General features: G+C 57.9%; 9 protein-coding genes across 9 annotated transcripts; all 9 read right to left on the bottom strand.

Annotated features, from left to right (window-relative positions):
- Positions 1-648: 648 nt before the first annotated feature.
- On the bottom strand, positions 649-1,260 carry JKF63_05807 (uncharacterized protein; the record flags this gene model as incomplete). Its single annotated transcript, XM_067901761.1, has 1 exon — positions 649-1,260. The coding sequence occupies one exon, from the start codon at positions 1,258-1,260 to the stop codon at positions 649-651; it is 612 nt and encodes a 203-aa protein (XP_067757787.1).
- A 1,036-nt stretch (positions 1,261-2,296) lies between these two features.
- On the bottom strand, positions 2,297-2,635 carry JKF63_05806 (uncharacterized protein; the record flags this gene model as incomplete). Its single annotated transcript, XM_067901760.1, has 1 exon — positions 2,297-2,635. The coding sequence occupies one exon, from the start codon at positions 2,633-2,635 to the stop codon at positions 2,297-2,299; it is 339 nt and encodes a 112-aa protein (XP_067757786.1).
- Positions 2,636-3,355: 720 nt separating this feature from the next.
- JKF63_05805 (uncharacterized protein) lies at positions 3,356-5,827 on the bottom strand (the record flags this gene model as incomplete). The annotated part of the gene is made up of 1 exon (XM_067901759.1): positions 3,356-5,827. The coding sequence occupies one exon, from the start codon at positions 5,825-5,827 to the stop codon at positions 3,356-3,358; it is 2,472 nt and encodes an 823-aa protein (XP_067757785.1).
- A 1,385-nt stretch (positions 5,828-7,212) lies between these two features.
- JKF63_05804 (uncharacterized protein) lies at positions 7,213-8,304 on the bottom strand (the record flags this gene model as incomplete). Its single annotated transcript, XM_067901758.1, has 1 exon — positions 7,213-8,304. One exon carries the CDS (start codon positions 8,302-8,304, stop codon positions 7,213-7,215), a length of 1,092 nt encoding a protein of 363 aa, XP_067757784.1.
- A 700-nt stretch (positions 8,305-9,004) lies between these two features.
- On the bottom strand, positions 9,005-11,729 carry JKF63_05803 (uncharacterized protein; the record flags this gene model as incomplete). Its single annotated transcript, XM_067901757.1, has 2 exons — positions 9,005-9,697; positions 9,747-11,729. The coding sequence occupies 2 exons, from the start codon at positions 11,727-11,729 to the stop codon at positions 9,005-9,007; spliced, it is 2,676 nt and encodes an 891-aa protein (XP_067757783.1).
- An 849-nt stretch (positions 11,730-12,578) lies between these two features.
- Positions 12,579-12,953, bottom strand: JKF63_05802 (uncharacterized protein; the record flags this gene model as incomplete). Its single annotated transcript, XM_067901756.1, has 1 exon — positions 12,579-12,953. One exon carries the CDS (start codon positions 12,951-12,953, stop codon positions 12,579-12,581), a length of 375 nt encoding a protein of 124 aa, XP_067757782.1.
- Positions 12,954-13,642: 689 nt separating this feature from the next.
- On the bottom strand, positions 13,643-14,017 carry JKF63_05801 (uncharacterized protein; the record flags this gene model as incomplete). Its single annotated transcript, XM_067901755.1, has 1 exon — positions 13,643-14,017. One exon carries the CDS (start codon positions 14,015-14,017, stop codon positions 13,643-13,645), a length of 375 nt encoding a protein of 124 aa, XP_067757781.1.
- A 1,286-nt stretch (positions 14,018-15,303) lies between these two features.
- Positions 15,304-15,681, bottom strand: JKF63_05800 (uncharacterized protein; the record flags this gene model as incomplete). The annotated part of the gene is made up of 1 exon (XM_067901754.1): positions 15,304-15,681. One exon carries the CDS (start codon positions 15,679-15,681, stop codon positions 15,304-15,306), a length of 378 nt encoding a protein of 125 aa, XP_067757780.1.
- Positions 15,682-17,614: 1,933 nt separating this feature from the next.
- On the bottom strand, positions 17,615-20,260 carry JKF63_05799 (uncharacterized protein; the record flags this gene model as incomplete). Its single annotated transcript, XM_067901753.1, has 1 exon — positions 17,615-20,260. The coding sequence occupies one exon, from the start codon at positions 20,258-20,260 to the stop codon at positions 17,615-17,617; it is 2,646 nt and encodes an 881-aa protein (XP_067757779.1).
- Positions 20,261-21,178: the final 918 nt, after the last annotated feature.

Below are 21,178 nucleotides of genomic sequence, written 5' to 3'. Positions count from 1 at the left end.
AGAAATACACGCACATGTCTTTGCCTGCATCCTCAAGATTCAAGAGGGGTCAAACTGGCGCCAGTGATACCACAAAAAAATACACACTCACACGCATATATGGAGATATATAAACATATGTGAAGGACCGGCAACGGAGGGGGGGGGGGACCCCCCCCCCTTCCACACCATGTTGCAGAACCACAGAGCGTACGACGGAAACATGGGCGTGCAGCACGATCGCTTTCTTGGAGTTCGTTGCATCTTTCATCACCACCACTCCCGCGCACCTCCCCCCTTCTCCCTTACCCGATAGTGAGTACTTCTCTACAAGGCAATGCTCACATTGTTCCCCCATCCCCCCTGCCCCTGCCCTTTCCTTTCTGCTCTTCAGGCTTTGTACGTAATCTCCGCGCATAGTAATTCAACATGACTTGACTGCTATCACCGTTGATATCACCCACTGTCGCAATACGGGGCAGGGGAGGGGAGGGGAAAGGGGGAAGAGAGAGAGAGAGAGATCTACACACCAGTGAAGATCAACGGTGTTTTGAGAATAATGGAGATCAAGTGAATTAATGAAGGCAGGAACGACACACCCACCACACAGACATACGCGAAAAAAGAGGAGGAGGAGGGGGGGGGGCACATGCGTCATGCTGCACAACTCTACAGGTCCGTGTAGTCAACACGCGGTGTTTTCTCCGGCATCGGTGTCTTCATGTACTTGGCGAGGTATGCGTCGATTTCGATACTCGTCTTCCCACTCGCGGATTCGCACTTGTACAGCTCCATCTCCACGCGCAGGTTCGCCAAGCCCGCCACCTTCTTTTCCTTGTTGCCGACCTTCCCGTAGGCAAGCTGGTAGGGAACGTAGAGGTGCCAGCGATCGCCTTCGCGCATCAGACGCATTGCCTCGGACATGCCAGGAATGAGCTGCGATGGGGATCGACGCACCGGGTAGGGGTAGTCATGCGTGTTCTCCACGATGCCAGGGTAGCGGCGGTAGATGGTGTAGTGTAGCTCGCACTTGTCCTCCGCTCCTGGCGCGCGGTCACCGAAGCCACGACGCTGGATGGTAAAGAGGAGTCCAGACGGCAACGCGGATACGTTTGGCTGCTGTTCCATGCGCTTCATGTAGTAGGATGCTGTTTGGGTGCGCACGCGGTTTACTTCATCGGACCAGTAGCTCGCCTCGACGCTCTCCACACAGAAGGTGATCAGCAGCAATGTTATCGCAGTAGCGGCGAACACGCTGTGCACCGAGGAGAAGCGAGCCATGCGGAGTTGCCAGTGGTGTTAATGGAAAAAAAAATATGCTTTTTGTTTGTCAAATGTTGAAGATTAATTCGTGGAGGCGAACATATGCGTGTGCGTGTGTGTGTGTGTGTGTGCGTTTTGTGTTGATGTGGGGGCATCAAGGTATACCGCAGGTTCAGTAGAGAGATCAAAGGGAATCATCACAAAGGGGGAGAGAGGGGGCCGCATATGAGACTTGGCGGCGTCTTGGCATCTGAGACATTAAAGCGTAAAGGAGAGAGGCTCACGACGCAAACGCGTGTTCCATGATAGGTGTGCACATGCATTGAGCGAATGCGAATGCGGCCAGCCCCCCTCCAAAAAAAAAATTCAAGGCTCACCTCCCGCGAGATGAACATGCAGCTTTTGTTGCATACGAAAAACACCAACGAGAAGGGATGGTGGAGCGGGGGGCGGAGTGTAGAGTCGTCATCTGTACCCCGCCGCTGTCGGCTTTGTGATACCGCGGTTGCATATTTCATGTTCACTGTCAGCTGTCGCTTGTGGATGGGAGGAGGGGGGGGGCAGCGAAGCGGACACTCTCGAAAAAAAGAAAGGCACAGCAAAGAACGCCTCTAGACACACACACACACACACACATCCACATCCACACAAAACGGAGCGACTTCTGGGGCTTCTTTTGCATACTTGTACATCGGAGAAAAAAGGCGGTGCATATCTTGGCTCTTGTGCCACGGAGAATCAGCGTGAGGGTTTGTGGGGCAACAAAGGATTGTGACATGAAGCGTTCGTGGTGTTTTCGACTTCCAGTCTCAGCGGCCCGTTTGCGAGCCCCCTTCCCTCCCCCTCCTCAGATGCAATGGGGAATGAGTCGAGCAACATGCAAATAAAACTCTTCCTGTCTTTTATTTCCATCGCATTGCTTCTGCTTACAGCAGTGTCACTTTTTGTTTTTCCTCGCGACGGTGTCGCCCACCAGGGCCACCAGACCTGCCACGACTCTGGTGCTGCGTTCCCGCCCCGTACGGGGCTGCTACACACGACACCCGAATCCGCTCTACGCAGCAGCCCGCACAACGCGCCCTGCACTGTCGATGGCTACTTCCTTCACTGCGAGCGTTTTGTCCATTCTCCACATACTAAAAAAGATGCCGTTGATCTCAAAGTAGATGAAGAACGCCCCATCATGGCCGACACAGGAGCCGAAGGAGTGTCCGACAACGCAGTGCCACTGCCCACCGTACTTTTCGTCGAGTTCCTTTTTGATAAAATAGGCCACTTCGTTTTGTTCGTGCAGCTTCAGTGTGAAGAGCGCGTGTGCGGCGCAGTCGGCGCAGTCTTGCTGCATGTCCATAGGCATGGCAGACTCTTTGACGAGGACTTTCGTGCCAGACATCGCGCGTCCACTGACAACACAGAGGGGGAAAACGTAGAGAGGGAGAAGCACGTTAAACAAAAGAACGCAGTGCTTGTACACGTCGGGGTTCGTGATGCAGCCAAGTGGGCCACCCGACGTCTCTCTTGCTCAGAAGCCCGTTCAATCGATTGGGTGGGTGGTGGGAGGAGAAGGGGGGGGAGGAGTGGCTGGGGAGGAGTGGGTGGGGAGAAGTGCTCGTTCAACCAGGCCTCTTGCATTCGCAAGGGCGCGGTCAGCCGTTGATCTGCGCGGTTCGCCACAACACCGGTGTGTGTGTGTGTGTGTGTGGGTGGGTGGGTGGGGGTGACCCAACAAGCCACAGACACACACACACACACAAAGATAAGAGACTGGAGGAGCGAGGGATGTGTTATGGGTGGGGGATCAGAAGGACGTGCTTCAAATTTATTCACTAGGCGGAGATGTTTTTCTTTTTTTTTCTTGTAGTCAGTGGAGAGCGAAGTTATGGCGTGTGGACGGTGGGTGCGTCTTTGTCGTCCGTATTCCCCCCCCCCCCGCCTCAGACCTCTACACGAGGGAGTTCAACGCGTTGCAGGGATGGAGCGAGAGAGAGAGAGACGCGGCATCGCGAAGGGGGACCGAGTTCTTGCCCGCTCCCACTCCCCAGCGAAGAGGGAAACCGGAATGAAGGGGAGAGGTGGGCGGGCCGCAGTCATGAATATATATTTTTTCCACCTCTCAGTTGAGTTCGACGTTCGAGACAATCGTCTCGCCACGGCCGTGCACATAAAGCCAACCAAATTTCACAAACCTTGGGTGTGCCACAACGCTTCCACCCACGACCGGCGGCACCACTGTCCCAAGTTCAGAAGTGGGGTCCACAGTGGACACGGCACACGCCGTCTCCTCGAGCCGCCGCACCTGTGCCGCTGACAACACCACATGCACACTGCTTGCTTTCGGGCTGTGGCTCTTGGAACTTACAAAGCCGCGCAGCTCATGCCGGATGCGGGCATCCAGGTCCTCTGGCCAGAGGTATTCTCTCAGCTCTGGTGCGTCGCGGTCGTGTTCCACAGGCGGCAGGTCGATGCTGACGATGCCGTTTGGCAGATCCCAGGTCTCCTCGGACGCATCATGCGGGCGCGACTCTAGCACAGCCGCGGAAGAGTCCATATCCGTGGGGAAGAACGCTAGAGCTTCGCGCGCCTTGCGGACCTGTCGGAGCAGCAAGGTGGGGTCGTTGAGGGTGGTGTGGAGAAGTGCCAGGGCGGATGCTGGCTTCGCCGCACTCCTTGTGGGTAGATCGACCACTGCTTTCTTTTCACCGTTCCCGTCCGCGTCCACCACCTCGGCCTCAATAGCCGTGGGGGCACCAGTCGCAGGGCCATGGGTGTTTGGTCGCTGAGATTTTTCTCGGCTCCCCGACGGCGATACCGCGCTTCGCTGCGTGTAAGACATCCTGAAAGGGAGAGGAGGACGCCTCGCCTCACCGGCCCCATCCGCGGTGGCCCCTTCGACACACACTGCGGATGCATCCCGGAGCGCTTCTGTCAGTTCTTGGAAAAGAGCCATCCGCTCGGCGTACGCACCATCCAGCTGCGCTCGTTTTCTCACCAGTTCGTCGTGGAGGTGCTGCAGCGCTTCTGGGCGAGGAGTTGATTCCACTGATGTTTCGGACGTCGCTCGCGCTGGCTTCCCCGTGACGGCCGCGTCTGCTGCCGCACCGCTTACCCTTGGAAACGCGCTCGTGCTGAGCAGCGTTGCGAGATACTCCCGCTGCGCCATGTTCTGCTCGCAATCCCGCTTGTAGTTTAGTTCAGCAAGGCGAGTTAGCGCGGTGACCATGGCGGGGGTCGGCCGGATGCATGCGTGTGGGGCGAAGGGGGGCGTCGTTGTGCCGCGCTGCGGTCGTCTGCCACACTCTTCCGCGTCTGCCACCGACATCGATGAGGGCCTGGGCCACACACGCAACCAAAGACGTAGCAAATGGTCTTCCGTCAGATTGTCCTTGGTCGGGGTGGGTGGGGAGGAAGACCGCGGGGCCTGACAGGGGAATCGCATGTGCTCCTGTAGGCGGGTGATTTTGGACTGCTGTGCTTGCGAGAGAAGCGGCATCTCCTCCACAGCAACCACACTCGCCTGTGACGCGCTCACCGAGCGACACCGTTTGCTTGCCTGCGACGACCGCGCAGCAGCCCGTTTTCTCTTTCTCGAATGGTCACGTACCCTAGTCCCGGGGTCCACGGGCGCCACCAGCGTCGGCAGTGACCACGACGTCGTCGACAGCTGTGTCGCATCGCCTGAGGCGCGCGAGAAAATGGACGAGGACACATAACGGGCGAGTGGCGAACCGGTTGGAGTGGGAAAGGGGATGAAGTAGGCGCCATTGTAGTTGTTCTCAGCCGGCAGTGACCGCTTTGCCGCTTCCTTCATTAGAGTCATCCATGAGGGAGGGCAGCTGTCGCCGGAGCGGCCAGCACCGGCGTCGCCCGTGGAGTGCACTGTGGCACCTTTATTGCGGTGGTGTTCCATCTTGGCTGGCATCTGCGTTGACGTTGCGGCGATGAGGGACAGCGATCCGGAAGGGGGAGAGGGGCTCTTGCTCAGAGACGGCTGATGTTGCTGCGCTACTCCGTCATACCCAGCGTCGTTCTCAGAGCGCTCTGTTTTGATTCGCAACGGTGACGGAGTGACCCCACGGCACTGTGAGGATTGACCACCCTTGCATCTCCGCTGGGCGGTGGTGTCGACACTCGTCTCCGACTTGAGCACATCTGCAGCCCTGTCCGGATGCACTTTCCTTCCGCCGGTGCCATTGCCCGCCGCGACGGCGCCTGCTCGACGTTCGTCTTCGATGCGTGTTATGTGCGCCTTCAACGTGTGTAGTAGCCGGTAGGGACCCAACGCGACAAGCCCTCCGGTATCTAGTGTGGCCAGCGCATACGTGTCTCGCAGCACCTGGACCTGCTCTTCCCGTGTGGCGTACAGGGGAACACCAAGATCCAAAATATCGCTGCTTGGGCCTGGGTCTGCGCTAGCGTGAAGCACTTCCATTGCGTGGTCGTAGGCGTCTTGCTGACGACGCACTTCGGCTTGGAGCATGTTCACCAGGTTTGTGAGCACTGTCGTGTGATAGGCAGAGAAGGTCCATGGGCGCTGCTGCTGCTGCTGCTGCTGTTCACGTTGTGTCACACTTGGTGAAGAGGACATGCGGGCGCAATGTGATGCCGACGGACTCCGTGTCAACGAGAGGAAGGAAGGGTAGGGGTTGCTTGATATTGCCGCAAGCGACCAGGGAACACGTCTGAGGCGGTGGCGGTTGTGATTCAGGGAAAATTTACTCTAAGGTGAAGGTGAAGGGTGGGTGGGTGGGGGTGGTGGGGGGGAGAGCGCGCAGAGAGAAAAAAGTGTTCTACAGGGCATCCGCGCGGCGACTGTCTTGTTACGGACACCCGAGTCGCTACCTTCTTACGGTGTTGCGTAGTGTATATATATGTGTGTGTGTAGGTAGGTAGGTAGGTAGGTAGGTAGGAGCGGCACGGGGAGCCGAAGGGTGGGTGGGTGGGTGGCGACGGCATGGAAGGGAGACAGAGGAAAAAGGGCGATGGGTTACGATGATGTGTGATTGATGGCGGTTGCTTTGGTCTCTTCTTGCATTCGCCCCGAATCCTTGGAGTGAGTACGTCTGACAGCCGCAGTACACCATCACCGTTGGCCAGGGAATCGGGGGTCGTGGGAGAGAGGGGAGGGGGTGTTGCCGTCTTCGCGCTCGCGGCATACGCGTCTCACTGGAAGGCGTCCCTTGCAGGGCTTCACCTCAAAAGGCCCATGCAGACAGGGCCAAAGCAATACGCATGTGGTCATGCGCGAGTGAGAACAAACAAAAAAAACAAGCACCGTGAAAAATTGACGGGAGCGGAGACTCACCTAAGCAGACATAACGTTCAGTAACACACTGTATACTCAACAACAACAGAAAAGGGCGTGCTAAGGGGTGTGGGCGATCCGCGACAGGCACATTAGAAAAACAAGAAAAAGAGCAGATTAACGCCAGCAGCGGTAGAGTGCACACTCGTGGTTCAAAGTCGGATCAGCACACCTTGGATGTGTCTTGACGCGCCGGCGACCTCCACCAGTGTGAGGTAGGGAGAGAAGTATGAAACAAATGATAACGAGAGCATGTTTTCGTTACCCCCTCCCTCCCCTCCGCGCCCCCGCTGGTGTACGTCTGCAGATGCATCGGTTGGTGTGGCGAGATCGGTGTGTGTGTGTGTGTGAAAAAGCCCTTTAAATAGACATGCTGCACGCACCAAGGGGGGGGGGGTGCTAAAGTCCAGGAGTCCTTCAACTGGCCTTCTTTTTTTTTTTTTTTGGGGGGGGGGGGGGGAGGCGCTCGTAGGTCCTCAAGACTGCATCGCGTTCGTGTCTGCGAGAAAGGCACATCTCATAGAGTCGAAGACATGCGTGTAGAGTAGTAATCGAGCACCAGCTGCTCCAGTGATCGGATGCGTGCTACGTAAAAGGGTTTCACATGCCGCGTCCAGGGTGGGGGGTGGTCCCAAGGGGCGCGGACGCCGCCATGGAGTGACTGGCATTCACTCCCTGGGACATTGCTTCCATATCCCGCTGGGCAGGGATTGTTGCTGCTTTGCGCCGTGCTGCTTCACTGGCAGCGCGCGGCGGCGCCATTGCTTCTTCGTGGTGCAGTTGCGTCGCAGCGAGTGTCGCTCGAGCAGCATCATCTGATTTCTGCGCTGGAGCTCCTGGGCCACCTGTTGTGCACGGGACAGCGGCAGGATGCGCGCACGTGCCTCGTCCAGCTCGTGCTTGGAGAGAGTCCGACTCCCTTCTCCAGCAAGCGCACCTGCTGACGTTGCAGCATTGCTTTTCCACCCCAAAGCGTGAGCGCATCGGTCTGCGCCTTCTCCTCCGCCAGCTCCCCTCCCTTCACAAGTTGGCACAGTGCTCCCGCAGCTCGTCGTTCGCGCGCCATGGATTGGCTGAGGCGTCCCTTTTTCGGTAATCATGACAGCCACTTCGACACCTTTCAGATCTCTTCTGCGTTCCCGCTTCTCCTTCCCCAGGTCGATCATCAGTGCAACGCAACACTTCATGGACTGCATCGAGCTGCTGCAATGGAGAGTTGTTGACCTCCAGGGAGTCGCTGCTGCTGCCGCCGTTGCCAGTTGCGCTTGTACACGGGCCAACGGCGCCTCAAGATCGACGATTCGCCTCTGCAGCGCTGCTTCAGCCTGCTTCTCTCGTTTCTCTGCAGAGGCGCGAGCGGCAGCGGCTGCACTGGGCGACTCCCTTACAGCCTTCAGCTCTGCCTCTAGCAGGTGTATCTTTGCAGAGGCCGTGCTGGGAGCGGCTTCGACAGCGGCCAGCCTCGCCGTCGGAATAGCTGGTGCATATGGCACAACGAGTTCGCGTCGCACATGAAGGTCTTGGCGGGCCTCACACCAGAAGTAGAGGTCGTCTCTGTCCATGCAGTGGTTTGCGGTTTTTACACCCCCGACAGGTTCAACCCCGACCCACTCCCCCGTCTCCGAAATCTGGTCGGCCGTAGAAGCGCAGAATCCCGCGGCGCCGCTCCACCTGAGGTGGAACCGGGAGCACCTCAACAAAAGAGTCGATGGGTAGCACCAGCTGTGCGGAGGAGATATCTGTGCCAGAGAATGAGACATCCTCGTCAGTGCGTCCTCGCGTGTGTTCGTTTTGGGTTTGGCGTCAAAACGGAATCGGATGCTGTCTTTTAGAGTTAGGAGGTGGGGGGAAAAGACGCGTGTGTGTGTGTGTTTGTGTGTATCAATGTATGCTGTGTGGCGCTCGGCATACCCAATGTTCTTTTCGTATTTTTTTTGTCCGTGTGATCTACATGGGTCTAGTGCGGAGGACACGTACACCTTGAAGCGTGTAGGAAAGGGGCAGGAGTAAAAAGGCCACCCTGCCTCTGCTTCTACAGCCTCCACGATGTGTGAAGGAGAGAGAGTGCCAGGCGATATATCGAATGGGAGGGGGGTAGGGGGGGACAGAGAGAGAGAGGGAATGAAAGAAAAAGGTGGGTGCGTCCCCTTCCCCCCCCCACTCCCCCACACACATACACATGAGCGGCTGTTCTAGCGTGTGAGCGCGAACACGTCAGAGGTGAATCACTCACCGGAACGACTTCATTAGTCGAGGGGCCGGGGGTGGGTGGGTGAAAGGGGGGAGGGAGGGGGTTGAGTCCCTGTGCTGTCTCGCTCGCTGTCATTTGTGTTGTGTTTGCCACACAGAGACATCGACGCTTGTCTTTTCGTGATGTCTGCACGGTTCTGAAGGCGAGATGCAACATGGTGACCGACCCGTTCTTTTTTTTTCTTTTTCCTTCACTTGAGCATACGCGTCTCACCGTTTTGTGGACTCTCTGTGGGTATCACACGCCGGCTGCAGCGTGGGATTTGAACGCGATGAGGACATGAGCGCCGCCTCAGTGCGCGCGGCAGCGGCGCGCGCGCGTTGCCGACCGTGTTGTTGCCACTGGTCCAGGTTCTCCACGCATTGCACTAGTGTCGGCGCCACATAGAGATCCATGAGAGCCAACTTCTGCTCATACAGGGCCACCTTCGCCTCCAACTGCTTGACGTAGATGGCCCTGTCCTCGCTGCTCTCGCTTTGTTGCTGTACTGTGGCAGACACATCGGCGATGCCGCTGGCCTGGACCTGAAAAACTGCCGTGCACAGGCTTGACAGTTTCTGTGCTAGATTCTCGAGTTTTGCATGGAGCGCAAGTGGGAACCGTGTGTCCGTACGAAGCTCATCAATGGCAGTTCGAACCAACAGGGGAAAAAGATTGCAGATGTCTAGAGGGGTTGCGCTGGGGGCGGAGAGAGGGATGGGGGTGTCTGCAGGGTTGTATTCCTCTACTTCCCGGTGTGCTGAGTGAATAAAAGGATAGTCAGTGCTACCTTTGCTGTCGCATGTTGTTGCCTCATATCGGTGGAGGCGGTCACGTAGCCGCCGCACCTCTTCCTCCAGCACCGACGCGTACACCTGCAGGGAGGAGATCAGTGCATCCGCTTGCACGGACTGGGGTCCTGTCTTGGGCATTTTTGGACGAGCTGTCGTCGTCGTGTGCACCGTGATGAACCTGATCGACCCCCCTGGGGAGGGCAGCGACAGGGTCTGCAGCGGTGTTCACCTCATTTGTGAGATTCGGATGAGATGCGACATGCGTACTACTAACGTTTCCAGAGCTCGCGAGGTTTCTCGCAATACCGCCCTGACGACGCGGGGAGACGTAAGGCTGCGGCACAGTGGCTGAAGGGACGGGGGAGTCGAGGGGCGGCGTGGGGGTAGCGGAGCTACACGATGCGTCTTCGGTCCCCGGAGCATCTCCATCGTTGGCGTCATCCGAAATATTCTTGTGATGTGCTCGATGATGCCTAGCCAGTGGTGTGCCCGTTGTGCCCCCAGTAGAGGCTCCTTTCACCGATGCCGGCCGGCTGTGCTGCGCTGTGCTTGGTGGCCGAAGACGCGCGAGAAAAGCAAGGGTCGAGCGCGTGGCGCACCGATGTTCCGCCGCTGCTGCAATGCACCCGACCCACGAGAACGAACACACAGTGGTGCTGTTCCTAAACACTTCCACGGCGTCATCGGTACTCTCCTCGCACAAAACTGCGGCTCGTGCTCGCATCGGTAGGGCCGATGCATCATGGATGCGGGCGATAGTGGTCAGCCACCGACTGCGCCGAAGTGCAGCGGCGTGCATTTGTGCCTGCACAGTTGCCGAAGAGACGCGGCTACGCTCTTTGGGGCTGCCTTGTTTCTGTCCGCACTCGCGGCGACGATGGCGGCTCATCGGGAGAGACCGCATAAACGCTGAGAGTGCATCGAACTCGCGCCAGAGCGCGGCACTAGACCGGGGCGGCGACACCCCTACCACAGTGGCAACGGCCCCTGCGTTGATCCCAGGCGAGGCGGCCCCGCATTCGGGGAGCAGTGCGAGCGTGAAGTACGCCGGGCTGGCGCGAAAGGGCAGGTTCGATGTCGATGAGTCGTCGGAGCGCCGCAGCCGCAGTGTGAAGAAGACAGCGTTCCTCTCCAAGTGACGCAGACGATCCGCTGCGGCGGGCGGGTATGGCGACGCTGGCGCTGAAGGAAATCGCGCTGTGGCACTGTCTATGCGGTCAAACCACATCTCGAGCCGCTGTCGCACACGCCACGCCACCTGAGTGGCGCTCATATCGCTGTTGGCGCCTGGCGGACCTTTGCCCCTCGTCGCCTTCAGGGAAGTGGCGATAGCAGTCGATGCGCTTCGAGGGGAGAGATCGTCGTCCAGTACACTCGCCAGCTCAACCCACGTGATCCCGCTTCCTCGACTCTGTATGCCACCACCAGCGGAGGCTTTGGCCGCCTCAGCGGCAAGTACGTCCCCCAGACCCCAGACTTCGTCGTAGTCTACGAGGGAGACGTCCACTTCGACTGGGGGGGGATGCGGTGAGATGTGCACGGCGGGGTCCTTCATGATCAGAAGCATATCCACAAGGAGTCGATGTAGCGAAGTGAGGTAGAGGACATCCTTGCGTGTGTCCAGTCGACTGCCGCAGAAGAAGACCGTTTCCGCGTGCACTGCTGGCGAGGAGCCCACGCAGCCCTCTCTCACGAATACGTTCCTCAAGTGGCGCAGCTTTTCACATAACCGATCAACCGTGCATGTCGTGGTGAGGCCGCTGGGTGGCCGCTGCCGCAGCCCGCGGTGATCTGTTATGTCCACTGAGGTGGCTGAGGCGTACACAAATCGGTGGGGGAGTGACGACGCCGGCGATGCCGGAGGGCTCCTCGAGAGTATAGGTAAGAGAAGCACCTGTTGATCACCATCGTTACCGTTGGTGCCCTCGTTTTCGAGAGGAGAGCAGAGTCTCACGTGCCACTGCGGAGCCACGTCACTGTCAAGGATTGCTGGTCTGTATGTGAGCCGAAGGTTTCCTACGGTGCAGCTGGTGCTGCTTTTCTTTGCGGAGAGATCTACAAGCGCCTGTGGGCTCGTAGGTTGATTGCCATCTCCACACACCGATAGTGTCGAGACAGGCGAGGCCGATGCGGTCTGCACCACGTGGAGAAGCACCTCCATGCAAAAAAAAAAAAATGAGCGGGCAACTAGTGGATAGGGCCTTTACTGGAAGCATGCAGAGAGAGAGACAGCGCATGAGTCCACATGTCGTCGCACAGGCGCTTCCTGAGCTCCACGTTATACTAGAGCTAAATAAACCTGTAGAGAGAAGCCGTCCCCTTCGCCCTCCTTGGGTGTACCTCGACAAAGTAATGCCTCCCGAAAAAAAAAACCAAAAGCGGCAGAAAAGAGACGAGGGAAAAAAAAAGTTGCAAGTAGAATGCGATGCAGCATAGAAGCAAGCAAAAAAACAACTCCAAGGGCGAACCCTATAATATCCATTATATCTCTTTTTGCCTCCCTCGCCTGAGGGAGGCAGAGGGAATGGGCTGTGGATAGACGCTGCACGCCTCCCCACCAGCAGAGAGCCGCCTGGGCCGATGGGGCCGGAGGGAAGCGAAGAGGACCGCACCCTCGCAGGAAACGGCTGCGGGCACGGCCGCTTTTTGTAGTGTGTAGGGCTGAATCGCTTGTGTGGGCTGTTCACATGATGAGCGGCAGAAGTTGCCATGCGCGTCTGCGTGGTCGCGGCGCACGGGTACGGATAACGAAAAGATTCGAAAAGAATGAGGTCACATGACTTAAGGTGAAGTCCCCGCCCTTCGATCGGGGATACACACAATCGTTGCGACATCATGGTAGGCGGCGAGCGAATACTCACGGCTACAACATTCCCACCGTGGGGGTGGGGGAGGGGGAGGAAAAGGGGGTGGGGTGGGAAGGGGTAAACACCCGAAGGAATAACAGAAGAAAGCGGGAGTGTAAGTGAATGAGACACGCAAGGAGGGTGTACCACCGGTACACGGCAGCTCAGAAGATGCCCGAGTCGGCGGCGAAGCAGGGCCCAGCAACGGCACCCATGGCGCGCTCGGCATGGACGTCAACATAGAGGAAGCCGTCGGCATGCTTACAGGCGTCTGCGAGGTCACCGATGGTGGCGGTGGCCGCGGGTGTGCATCCCTCGATGACGAGCGCCACTTTCTTGGTGCTGATGCTCAGAGCCTGGCGCACGGCCACCTCGAGCTGGTTGACTGTGACGTCAGGCCTGAGGGCGAGGAGGTGCGCCTTGTTGGGCTTTGCAGTTGCGTGGACGACCATTGCGACGTGGCCGGGGTACTTGGCCTCCAGGCGCGAGCACTCGGCGCGGCGTGCCTCGACGGTGTTGTTGGCTTCGTAGGCAGACATGGCGGATAGGAGCGGAAGGGGTGGGGATGGGGTGGGCAGAGAGGAGGTAGACGGTTGTGGTGGTCTGCAGGACAGGTGAGGGGTCTCTTCCAGTGGGGAGGCGAGGGAGGGGCTGATGAGGGGCGGGGGATAGACGAGAGAGGGGCGCAGCAGAGGAAGTGAATGTAATGCAAATTGGGAGGGGGCAGAGGGAATGGGCTGTGGATAGACGCTGCACGCCTCCCCACCAGCAGAGAGCCGCCTGGGCCGATGGGGCCGATGGGGCCGGAGGGAAGCGAAGAGGACCGCACCCTCGCAGGAAACGGCTGCGGGCACGGCCGCTTTTTGTAGTGTGTAGGGCTGAATCGCTTGTGTGGGCTGTTCACATGATGAGCGGCAGAAGTTGCCATGCGCGTCTGCGTGGTCGCGGCGCACGGGTACGGATAACGAAAAGATTCGAAAAGAATGAGGTCACATGACTTAAGGTGAAGTCCCCCGCCCTTCGATCGGGGATACACACAATCGTTGCGACATCATGGTAGGCGGCGAGCGAATACTCACGGCTACAACATTCCCACCGTGGGGGTGGGGGAGGGGGAGGAAAAGGGGGTGGGGTGGGAAGGGGTAAACACCCGAAGGAATAACAGAAGAAAGCGGGAGTGTAAGTGAATGAGACACGCAAGGAGGGTGTACCACCGGTACACGGCAGCTCAGAAGATGCCCGAGTCGGCGGCGAAGCAGGGCCCAGCAACGGCACCCATGGCGCGCTCGGCATGGACGTCAACATAGAGGAAGCCGTCGGCATGCTTACAGGCGTCTGCGAGGTCACCGATGGTGGCGGTGGCCGCGGGTGTGCATCCCTCGATGACGAGCGCCACTTTCTTGGTGCTGATGCTCAGAGCCTGGCGCACGGCCACCTCGAGCTGGTTGACTGTGACGTCAGGCCTGAGGGCGAGGAGGTGCGCCTTGTTGGGCTTTGCAGTTGCGTGGACGACCATTGCGACGTGGCCGGGGTACTTGGCCTCCAGGCGCGAGCACTCGGCGCGGCGTGCCTCGACGGTGTTGTTGGCTTCGTAGGCAGACATGGCGGATAGGAGCGGAAGGGGTGGGGATGGGGTGGGCAGAGAGGAGGTAGACGGTTGTGGTGGTCTGCAGGACAGGTGAGGGTCTCTTCCAGTGGGGAGGCGAGGGAGGGGCTGATGAGGGGCGGGGGATAGACGAGAGAGGGGCGCAGCAGAGGAAGTGAATGTAATGCAAATTGGGAGGGGGCAGAGGGAATGGGCTGTGGATAGACGCTGCACGCCTCCCCACCAGCAGAGAGCCGCCTGGGCCGATGGGGCCGATGGGGCCGGAGGGAAGCGAAGAGGACCGCACCCTCGCAGGAAACGGCTGCGGGCACGGCCGCTTTTTGTAGTGTGTAGGGCTGAATCGCTTGTGTGGGCTGTTCACATGATGAGCGGCAGAAGTTGCCATGCGCGTCTGCGTGGTCGCGGCGCACGGGTACGGATAACGAAAAGATTCGAAAAGAATGAGGTCACATGACTTAAGGTGAAGTCCCCCGCCCTTCGATCGGGGATACACACAATCGTTGCGACATCATGGTAGGCGGCGAGCGAATACTCACGGCTACAACATTCCCACCGTGGGGGTGGGGGAGGCCGATCAACTGAGTGGACCCTTCCCGCGCTTGTCCACATGCAGGTCGATGAGGTTCGGCGAGGCTGTGGTGGTGTAGATAGACGAAGAAGCATCACGGCATTGGGCATAGTGGAGGGGCAGACGGTGGAACACGTATAAAGGGCTGTAGACATGTAATAATAATAAAAAAATGAGAATTCACTGGAGTTACAGGGTGGTGGTGGCAGCGAATACACTGTTGAGCACACACGGAGGGTCAACAGACGTACAAACATACACACACCTATGAATAGGCACAATCGAAAAAGAATATATATATATATATATGTATTTATCGAAGCATTCACACAGACACCAGTTCGAAGAAGACGCGCGCCGCCGTGGGAATACTGGAGAAAGGGAGGTGGGAGGTTGCGGGGTGGCGGTGGTGGTGGGGAAGGCGCATCGCACCCGTAATAGGCCATCCCCACTCCCTCTCCCACCCAGGGAGGGGTGTGAAGACAGCCAAGTTCGTTGTGGACGATAGTAGTGACGAGGTTCCTCTGCATTTGGGGACGTATATCCCCTAGAGGGTTTCTCGAGGTCGAGGGCTAAGGCAGGTCTTCCAAGGAGACAGAGGGCCTGCCTGCCTACCCCTCCTCCCTCCCTCAAGACATCAGACGTGCTCTGCAAAATGCACTTGCAGGTGCCAACAGGTCAGAGGGTGTCGTCGGGCCATTGATTTTGGTGCTCCCTACAGGGAGCCGATCAGATTGGGGTTATTCTCGAGATCCTCAAAAAGTCGGCCCGTGTTGCCAAAACAGCAAAGGTCTTTGGCGCCCATCGCAGACTCGGCTGCGGATGAGACGTGAAGGAAGCCGTCCGTCTGTTTACACACGTCAAAAATGTCACCCACGATCGTCGTTGATGAAACGCTGCAGCCCTCGATCACCAAGGCAACTCTCTTCCTTTTGGTTTTCAGCTCCTTGCGCACTTCCGCCTCCAGATCGGCCACCGTCGCGTCGCGCGGCACGGCCAAAAAGCGGACGCGGTTTGGGTGAGTTGACTCAAGCACCACCGGGAGCTGTTGGGGGTGCTCGCGGCAGACGCCTTCGCACTCCACGCGGCGCATTTCCGCAGGAATCAGCGACCGGTACAGGGGAATATTTTTTTTTCCCGGGGGAGGGGAGGGGAGGGAGGAGGCAGCGTGAGGAGACCCAACAGGGTTGCGGCGTTGTACGTAATGTGTGTTGGGCTGTGGGTGTTCAGCAGGCGCAGGCAGGAGGGGGAGGGAAGATGAAGAGTGTTGCTCGTGTTGTTTATAGTTGAATGATTAAGGGTGGGTGGGTCGTTCAAACAGCGAGTGCACGACTGGTGAGCTGATTGATGTCCATGAAGACCGTACATGTCCGGGAGGTTGTCTTGGTGTAGGCACCACGGAGAGAGGGAAAAGGATGATGATGAGAGGGAGCAGAGAAATAGAGTGCATCGAGGTGAGGTGCAGGCGCTCGACTTCGTACTACAACCTCACAGCCGCAACCATCAAAAATGAAGGAAAGGCTCGCCAGCTCGCGCATGCGCAGCGGTTTGAGCGAGAAGGGGTGGCGGCGGCGGCGACAAACATCTGGCGTCAGAGGCGAAAGAAGGCCGCTTTGGCAGAGGGAGGGTAAGTGGCCGAGGAGGGAGAAGCCATCACACGTGTTTCTTTGACCTACAGCAGTAGGGATTCCTGTAGGTCAACACGCATCCGGAGAGACGGCGGCATTGATAAAAAACGAATTGACCCCTTTTTTTTTTTGGGGGGGGGGGGGAGGGGGTTGGTGTGGAGGATGATGAGTAGCCCCACAACACCCAAACCACGCCACGCAACCCCCCCAAAGGAAAAGGCTCTCTCCCTCCCCTGCTCTCCTCTAAATGCGCGGGGAGGGGGGGGGAGGGAGAGAAGGCCGCCGACAATAATGTCGAGCATTTGCACAAAAATGTGAGAGGGCGACGTGTGGGGCTTCCCGAGCGTACGGTGAGAGAGGGAAAAGGCGCACACGCCGAGAAACAACAAAAAAAAACCAGAGGCGAGGTACCGTGTTTGAGAGGAAGGGGGACTGGCTCTCCCTCCACCCCCTCAGCGGTAAAAGGCCCAGAGATGGGGTTTAAACGGTAAGTTTTCGAGCTGCAGCGGGCGACATGAGCTGGCCAACGACCCACAAGAAGCAACCCGGGGGAGGAAATAATGACAATGATCATAATAACGATGGTGGTGATGGTACGTTAAGGGTGGTGATGCAAAGCACAGGGCCGAGGTCGTCACCATGATCTGCTTTCTGCGCATCATAGGCTACGGGGCGTCCTCATTGAGCAGCCCTGGTGGACTTGATGTTTGCTTGGACGCCCATGACCACAAAACCCGTGGTACTTGGCCTGGAGGTGAACATAGTCGGTGCGAGGTGTGTCTCGACGGTGTTGATATCTTTGGTGCAAGGGCGGGGGCGGGGGGGGAGGGGGCAGCAATCAGCGAACAAAAGTAGGGGGATGCCTGGCCAGGAGGTTGTTGACACAACGAACATGGCGGAGGGGACGTGCTGTATTGTTTTTTCCTGCTGTTGTTTTTGATCTCCAGAGTCCTCCCTTTTTTTTTTACCCCTCCCCCCTTTCTTGCGATACGGGGCGCTCGGTCAACGGTGGTACGTCAATGGGAGAGTGAGGAGGAAGGGAGAAGGGGGGGGGGTGAACGCTGTCTCGAAAACCATAAATAATAAGCGTACACATGTTTTTCCACACCGAGGATGTGTACTTGTACCCGTCGCTGCAGGAAGCGCGCATACATATTATATATATATAGATCAACATACGCGACGAAAAGAGAGGAGTGAAGCAAACATGCCACAAAGAAAAAAAAACATTTGAAGGGGGAACATGCTCCTCAGGGAGTGAGTTGTGATGGCCTCTATGACGTCGGGGGTTAGCTGTATCATACCCAGCGGGGTGTGGCAACCTTTAGCCCCTCTCCACTTGAACCGAGAAAGAAAAAACATTCTTGTGCACTGCACCGTAGCCCGTCGCCTCCCACGTCACTGCTTTCCTTCACCTCGCGTGAACTTCAAGAAATTCATGGAGGTGGCGGTGTTGCGTGCAACCGTGGCAAAACGAGATCCAAGGCTCTCCTCCTCTGTTGCAGTGTCTCCAGCGACGGCGGCCGTTGTGGCGGGGCGTGAGGCCATCACGCTCGCGCCGTTGTTGCTACCTTCCGTGCCGTTCGACGTGCCACCGCCGATGGAGGAGACAAAGTTAGAGAGGGAAAAGTGGCTGTTGGTGGTGGGTGACGCTGCGGCGTCGGTGTTGGGATGCCGTGTTGACGACACCGACGTTGGCGCATCGCGCGTGAAGAGCGCCGCCAGGTTCAGACCGACACCGCTGGCGATGGAGGAGGCACCACCGACTGCCCCGGCGGCGCCAGCGCCAGAGGATACACCGGTCGAGAGTCCAGAGGACGCCGCGCGCTCGAGATCTCTTTTCGTTGCCTCGACCACGCCACGCTTTGAAAGGGTAGCCACCCACGCCCGCACATCCTCGCGCCGCAGTCCCTTGAGCTCGACCAGGCGGACAAAGTTGTGAATGGACCGGTTCTCTGGAAGAATGACTTCGTAGTAGACGTCGATGAAGGCGTCAGTGCGCACATCGATCTGCAAGACCTTGAGTGCGCGGTTTAGCTGGTCAAACTCCTTGCGCACCAGACGCATATAACCTGTCAATGCTGAGGCGGCGAAGCGAGAGGGGTCGTTGTAGTTGGGCAGCTGCAAGAGCGTCTTCTCCAGAGCCGCTGCGTCGACACGCATGCAGTTGATGCCTTCTTCCGGAAGCTTGCGCAGACGGTAGAGCGTGTTGCCGAACTCCGGGATGAACGTCACTGCCAGCTTTTCTAGTAGAAAACGCAGTGCCGTGGGCGGCATCACTGCCGCGCAGCCCAGAAATGCATCGTGTAGTGTGATAGTCATGTCGCGCACAAGCTTGCATTCGTCAGCCGCACCGCCACTGTTGGCATCATAGGTGGCTGCGCCACTCGGGACCAGGAAGCCGCCGTTGCCGTAGTCCACGAGCATCGGTGCCAGCTGGAGCTGTAGTCCTTGCAGGATCGACTGGATGGACTTTGTGTACACGGAGGAGAAGGCCTCCTTCACCTGGTCGAAGGCCACCTCGCGCGGTGGTGCCTCGCTGCGTGCGCACACCTCATCGCCGAGGTCTTCACTTGTGGACTGACACAGATCTGCTGTATTTGAGATGATGCAGGCGCGACGCCGCTCAAGGGGGCTGACGGCGGGGGTTGGCAGAAGCAAGGCCACTGCGTGCGCGAGCTCGATAAGATGGCCACGCCACACCGCTGCCATCTCGAGAAGAACATCCTGCTGCGCAATACGCAGTGCCCGTTTGAGACTCTCCTTGATGAAAACGAAGATGTCCTCAGCGATAGGCAGGTAGGTGCCGTTGCGCGTCTCCTCGTCAATGCTATGCCATCCAGGGCACAGCGAGTCGCCGCTGCCAATGAGCGGCTGCGCCAAGGCCTCTTGCATGAGGCGATCCTCGTTTTTCACGAGAAGCCCCATGTGCTCCCGGAATGCTGAAAGAATCATGGAGTTGTACTTGTACACCGGCAATTCTCGCTTGGTGGCTAGCTCATCCTTCCACGTCATCATTTGTGTGAGGTCACGCTCGACATCGATGGTTTTCTGAATGACGTACGTCAGCACGACCACGTCAATATTGCTGGCGCTCTCACGCAGCGCGTAGTCAAGCTCTTGCTTGGTGCGCAGGCAAAAAGTCACACACAGCTCCTGTGGCACGCACCAGTGCCGTGGGAAAACATTCTTGAAGACGCTGTCGTAGCGTTCGAGGAGCCCGCGCAGGAATACATACCGCCTCTCTGTCCTCTCCAGCTTCGCATCGTCGGTGCCGCGTTTGAAGCGCAGGGAGTACGACTCGAGCAGCTTGTCAATGAAGCGATCCCTCAGCCTCTTCTTGCATTCCTCCTCCATGAGGTCCACCACGGCGCAGGCCTCAGCCATCGAGTTTTCGTCAGGCATCATGTCCAAGTTCATCTCCCCAAAGACGGTATTGCGTATGTAGTACTCTGCCTGCCGGCACAGGTGGGTCTGCTTGTCATTCAGCTCCTTCACCTTCGGGATGTCCTTCATATTCTTGAACATGGCAGAGTACTTGAGGGCCTCCTGCAAGGCGTCGCGCGCTTGCAGGAACCGGCGCTTCTCAAACGACGAGGAAAGGACTTGAAGTTGCAGCATCCACAACTGCACAGAGCGCAGCGTGTTGATGCTAATTGTGAGATTCGTCTTGGCGACGTCAAGCTTGCGAATGTTCTGGCACAGATCCTTCACAATCTCCTCGCTATCCGACGCTTGCGTCTTGATTTCGGACACACGCACGTAAAGCTGCGCCACTGCTTCCTTGGCGCCCTTCAGGTCGCTCTCTGCGTTCGTGGCGTTGCTCGCCTGCTGCTCAACAGCCTTAAGCAGCTGATTCTCTGTCTGGCGAAGGCGCTCGTTTGCCTCGTCGAGAAAGGCCGGCAGCGCATTGAGGCTTGCTTCGTCGGGGAAGCGACTGTTTAGGTAGACCACAGGATCGAAGTCTGCAGCGTCCAATGCGTCGCGGGGTGGACACACCTCCGCAATCGCTTGCTCCACTGCTTCGCTGTAGCGAACCGGCATGGTGTCAAGTAGGGACAGGGAGCAGGGAAGTTGGGTGGGAGACGAGCGGCCCGACAGAAGCGAGGCGAATCAAAACGGCAGCGACAAGATGCGCGAGTAGGCCCAGCCACGTACAAAAAAAATAAAAAACAAAACCGGTGATAATCAGAACACAGAAAAAAAAACGGGGTGAGAGTGACTACAGGATGAGGTGTGCGGTTGTGCGTACCTGCACGCGCACTTACTTTTGCTACCGCCTGCGTGTTTGTGTGCGTGCGAAGGGGGTGACAGTGCTGATATCGGCTATGTCCGCTACACGGTGGGGGCAGGCCGAGGTAGGAAAAAAAGCGAATGAGGGCCAGGAATCTGTGTGCGTGCGTGCGTGCGTATGCATGCACAAAAGTGATCGACGGACTCGATGGAACGAGCCGTCGAGGAGTCCAGGTACGGTGCAATGCCTTTGAATCGTGTACGGTTCAAGTGTGTGTGTGTGTGTGCGCGCGCGCCGGCTCAACAACACGGCGCACCAACGGGGGGAAACGTCGAGGAGATAAAGAAGAGGGGGGGGGGTAGAGAGGGGGCCGGTATGACGCAGAATTCGAACGTGACGTGAGTGCGCTCTTTGCGCGTGCACAGGGCATCACCCTGTTTTTTGTTTGCTGCATATCCGGGAAAAGAGGAAGGCCAACAAGAAGATGACGAACACGTGTGATACGCCACAAACCAAAACTGAAGCATATTGTTGACCGTTCACCACAGCCGCTTCTATGGACTGCCCCCTGCCCCCTGTCCCCCCCCCCCCCCCCCCCGCACCGGGGGCAGGGGGGGGGGCAGTCCATAGGTTTTGAGTCTGTCGACAGAATGCAAACACGAAATAATAGTAATCATAGGCTTGCAGTTATCCTCCCTTCATTTGTTGGTTTATTCGTTTCTCGGGCC

This window comes from Porcisia hertigi, chromosome 19 (assembly GCF_017918235.1).
Source record: "Porcisia hertigi strain C119 chromosome 19, whole genome shotgun sequence".
Taxonomy (NCBI): domain Eukaryota; phylum Euglenozoa; class Kinetoplastea; order Trypanosomatida; family Trypanosomatidae; genus Porcisia; species Porcisia hertigi.
This window is presented reverse-complemented; position numbering and strand designations above follow the sequence as displayed.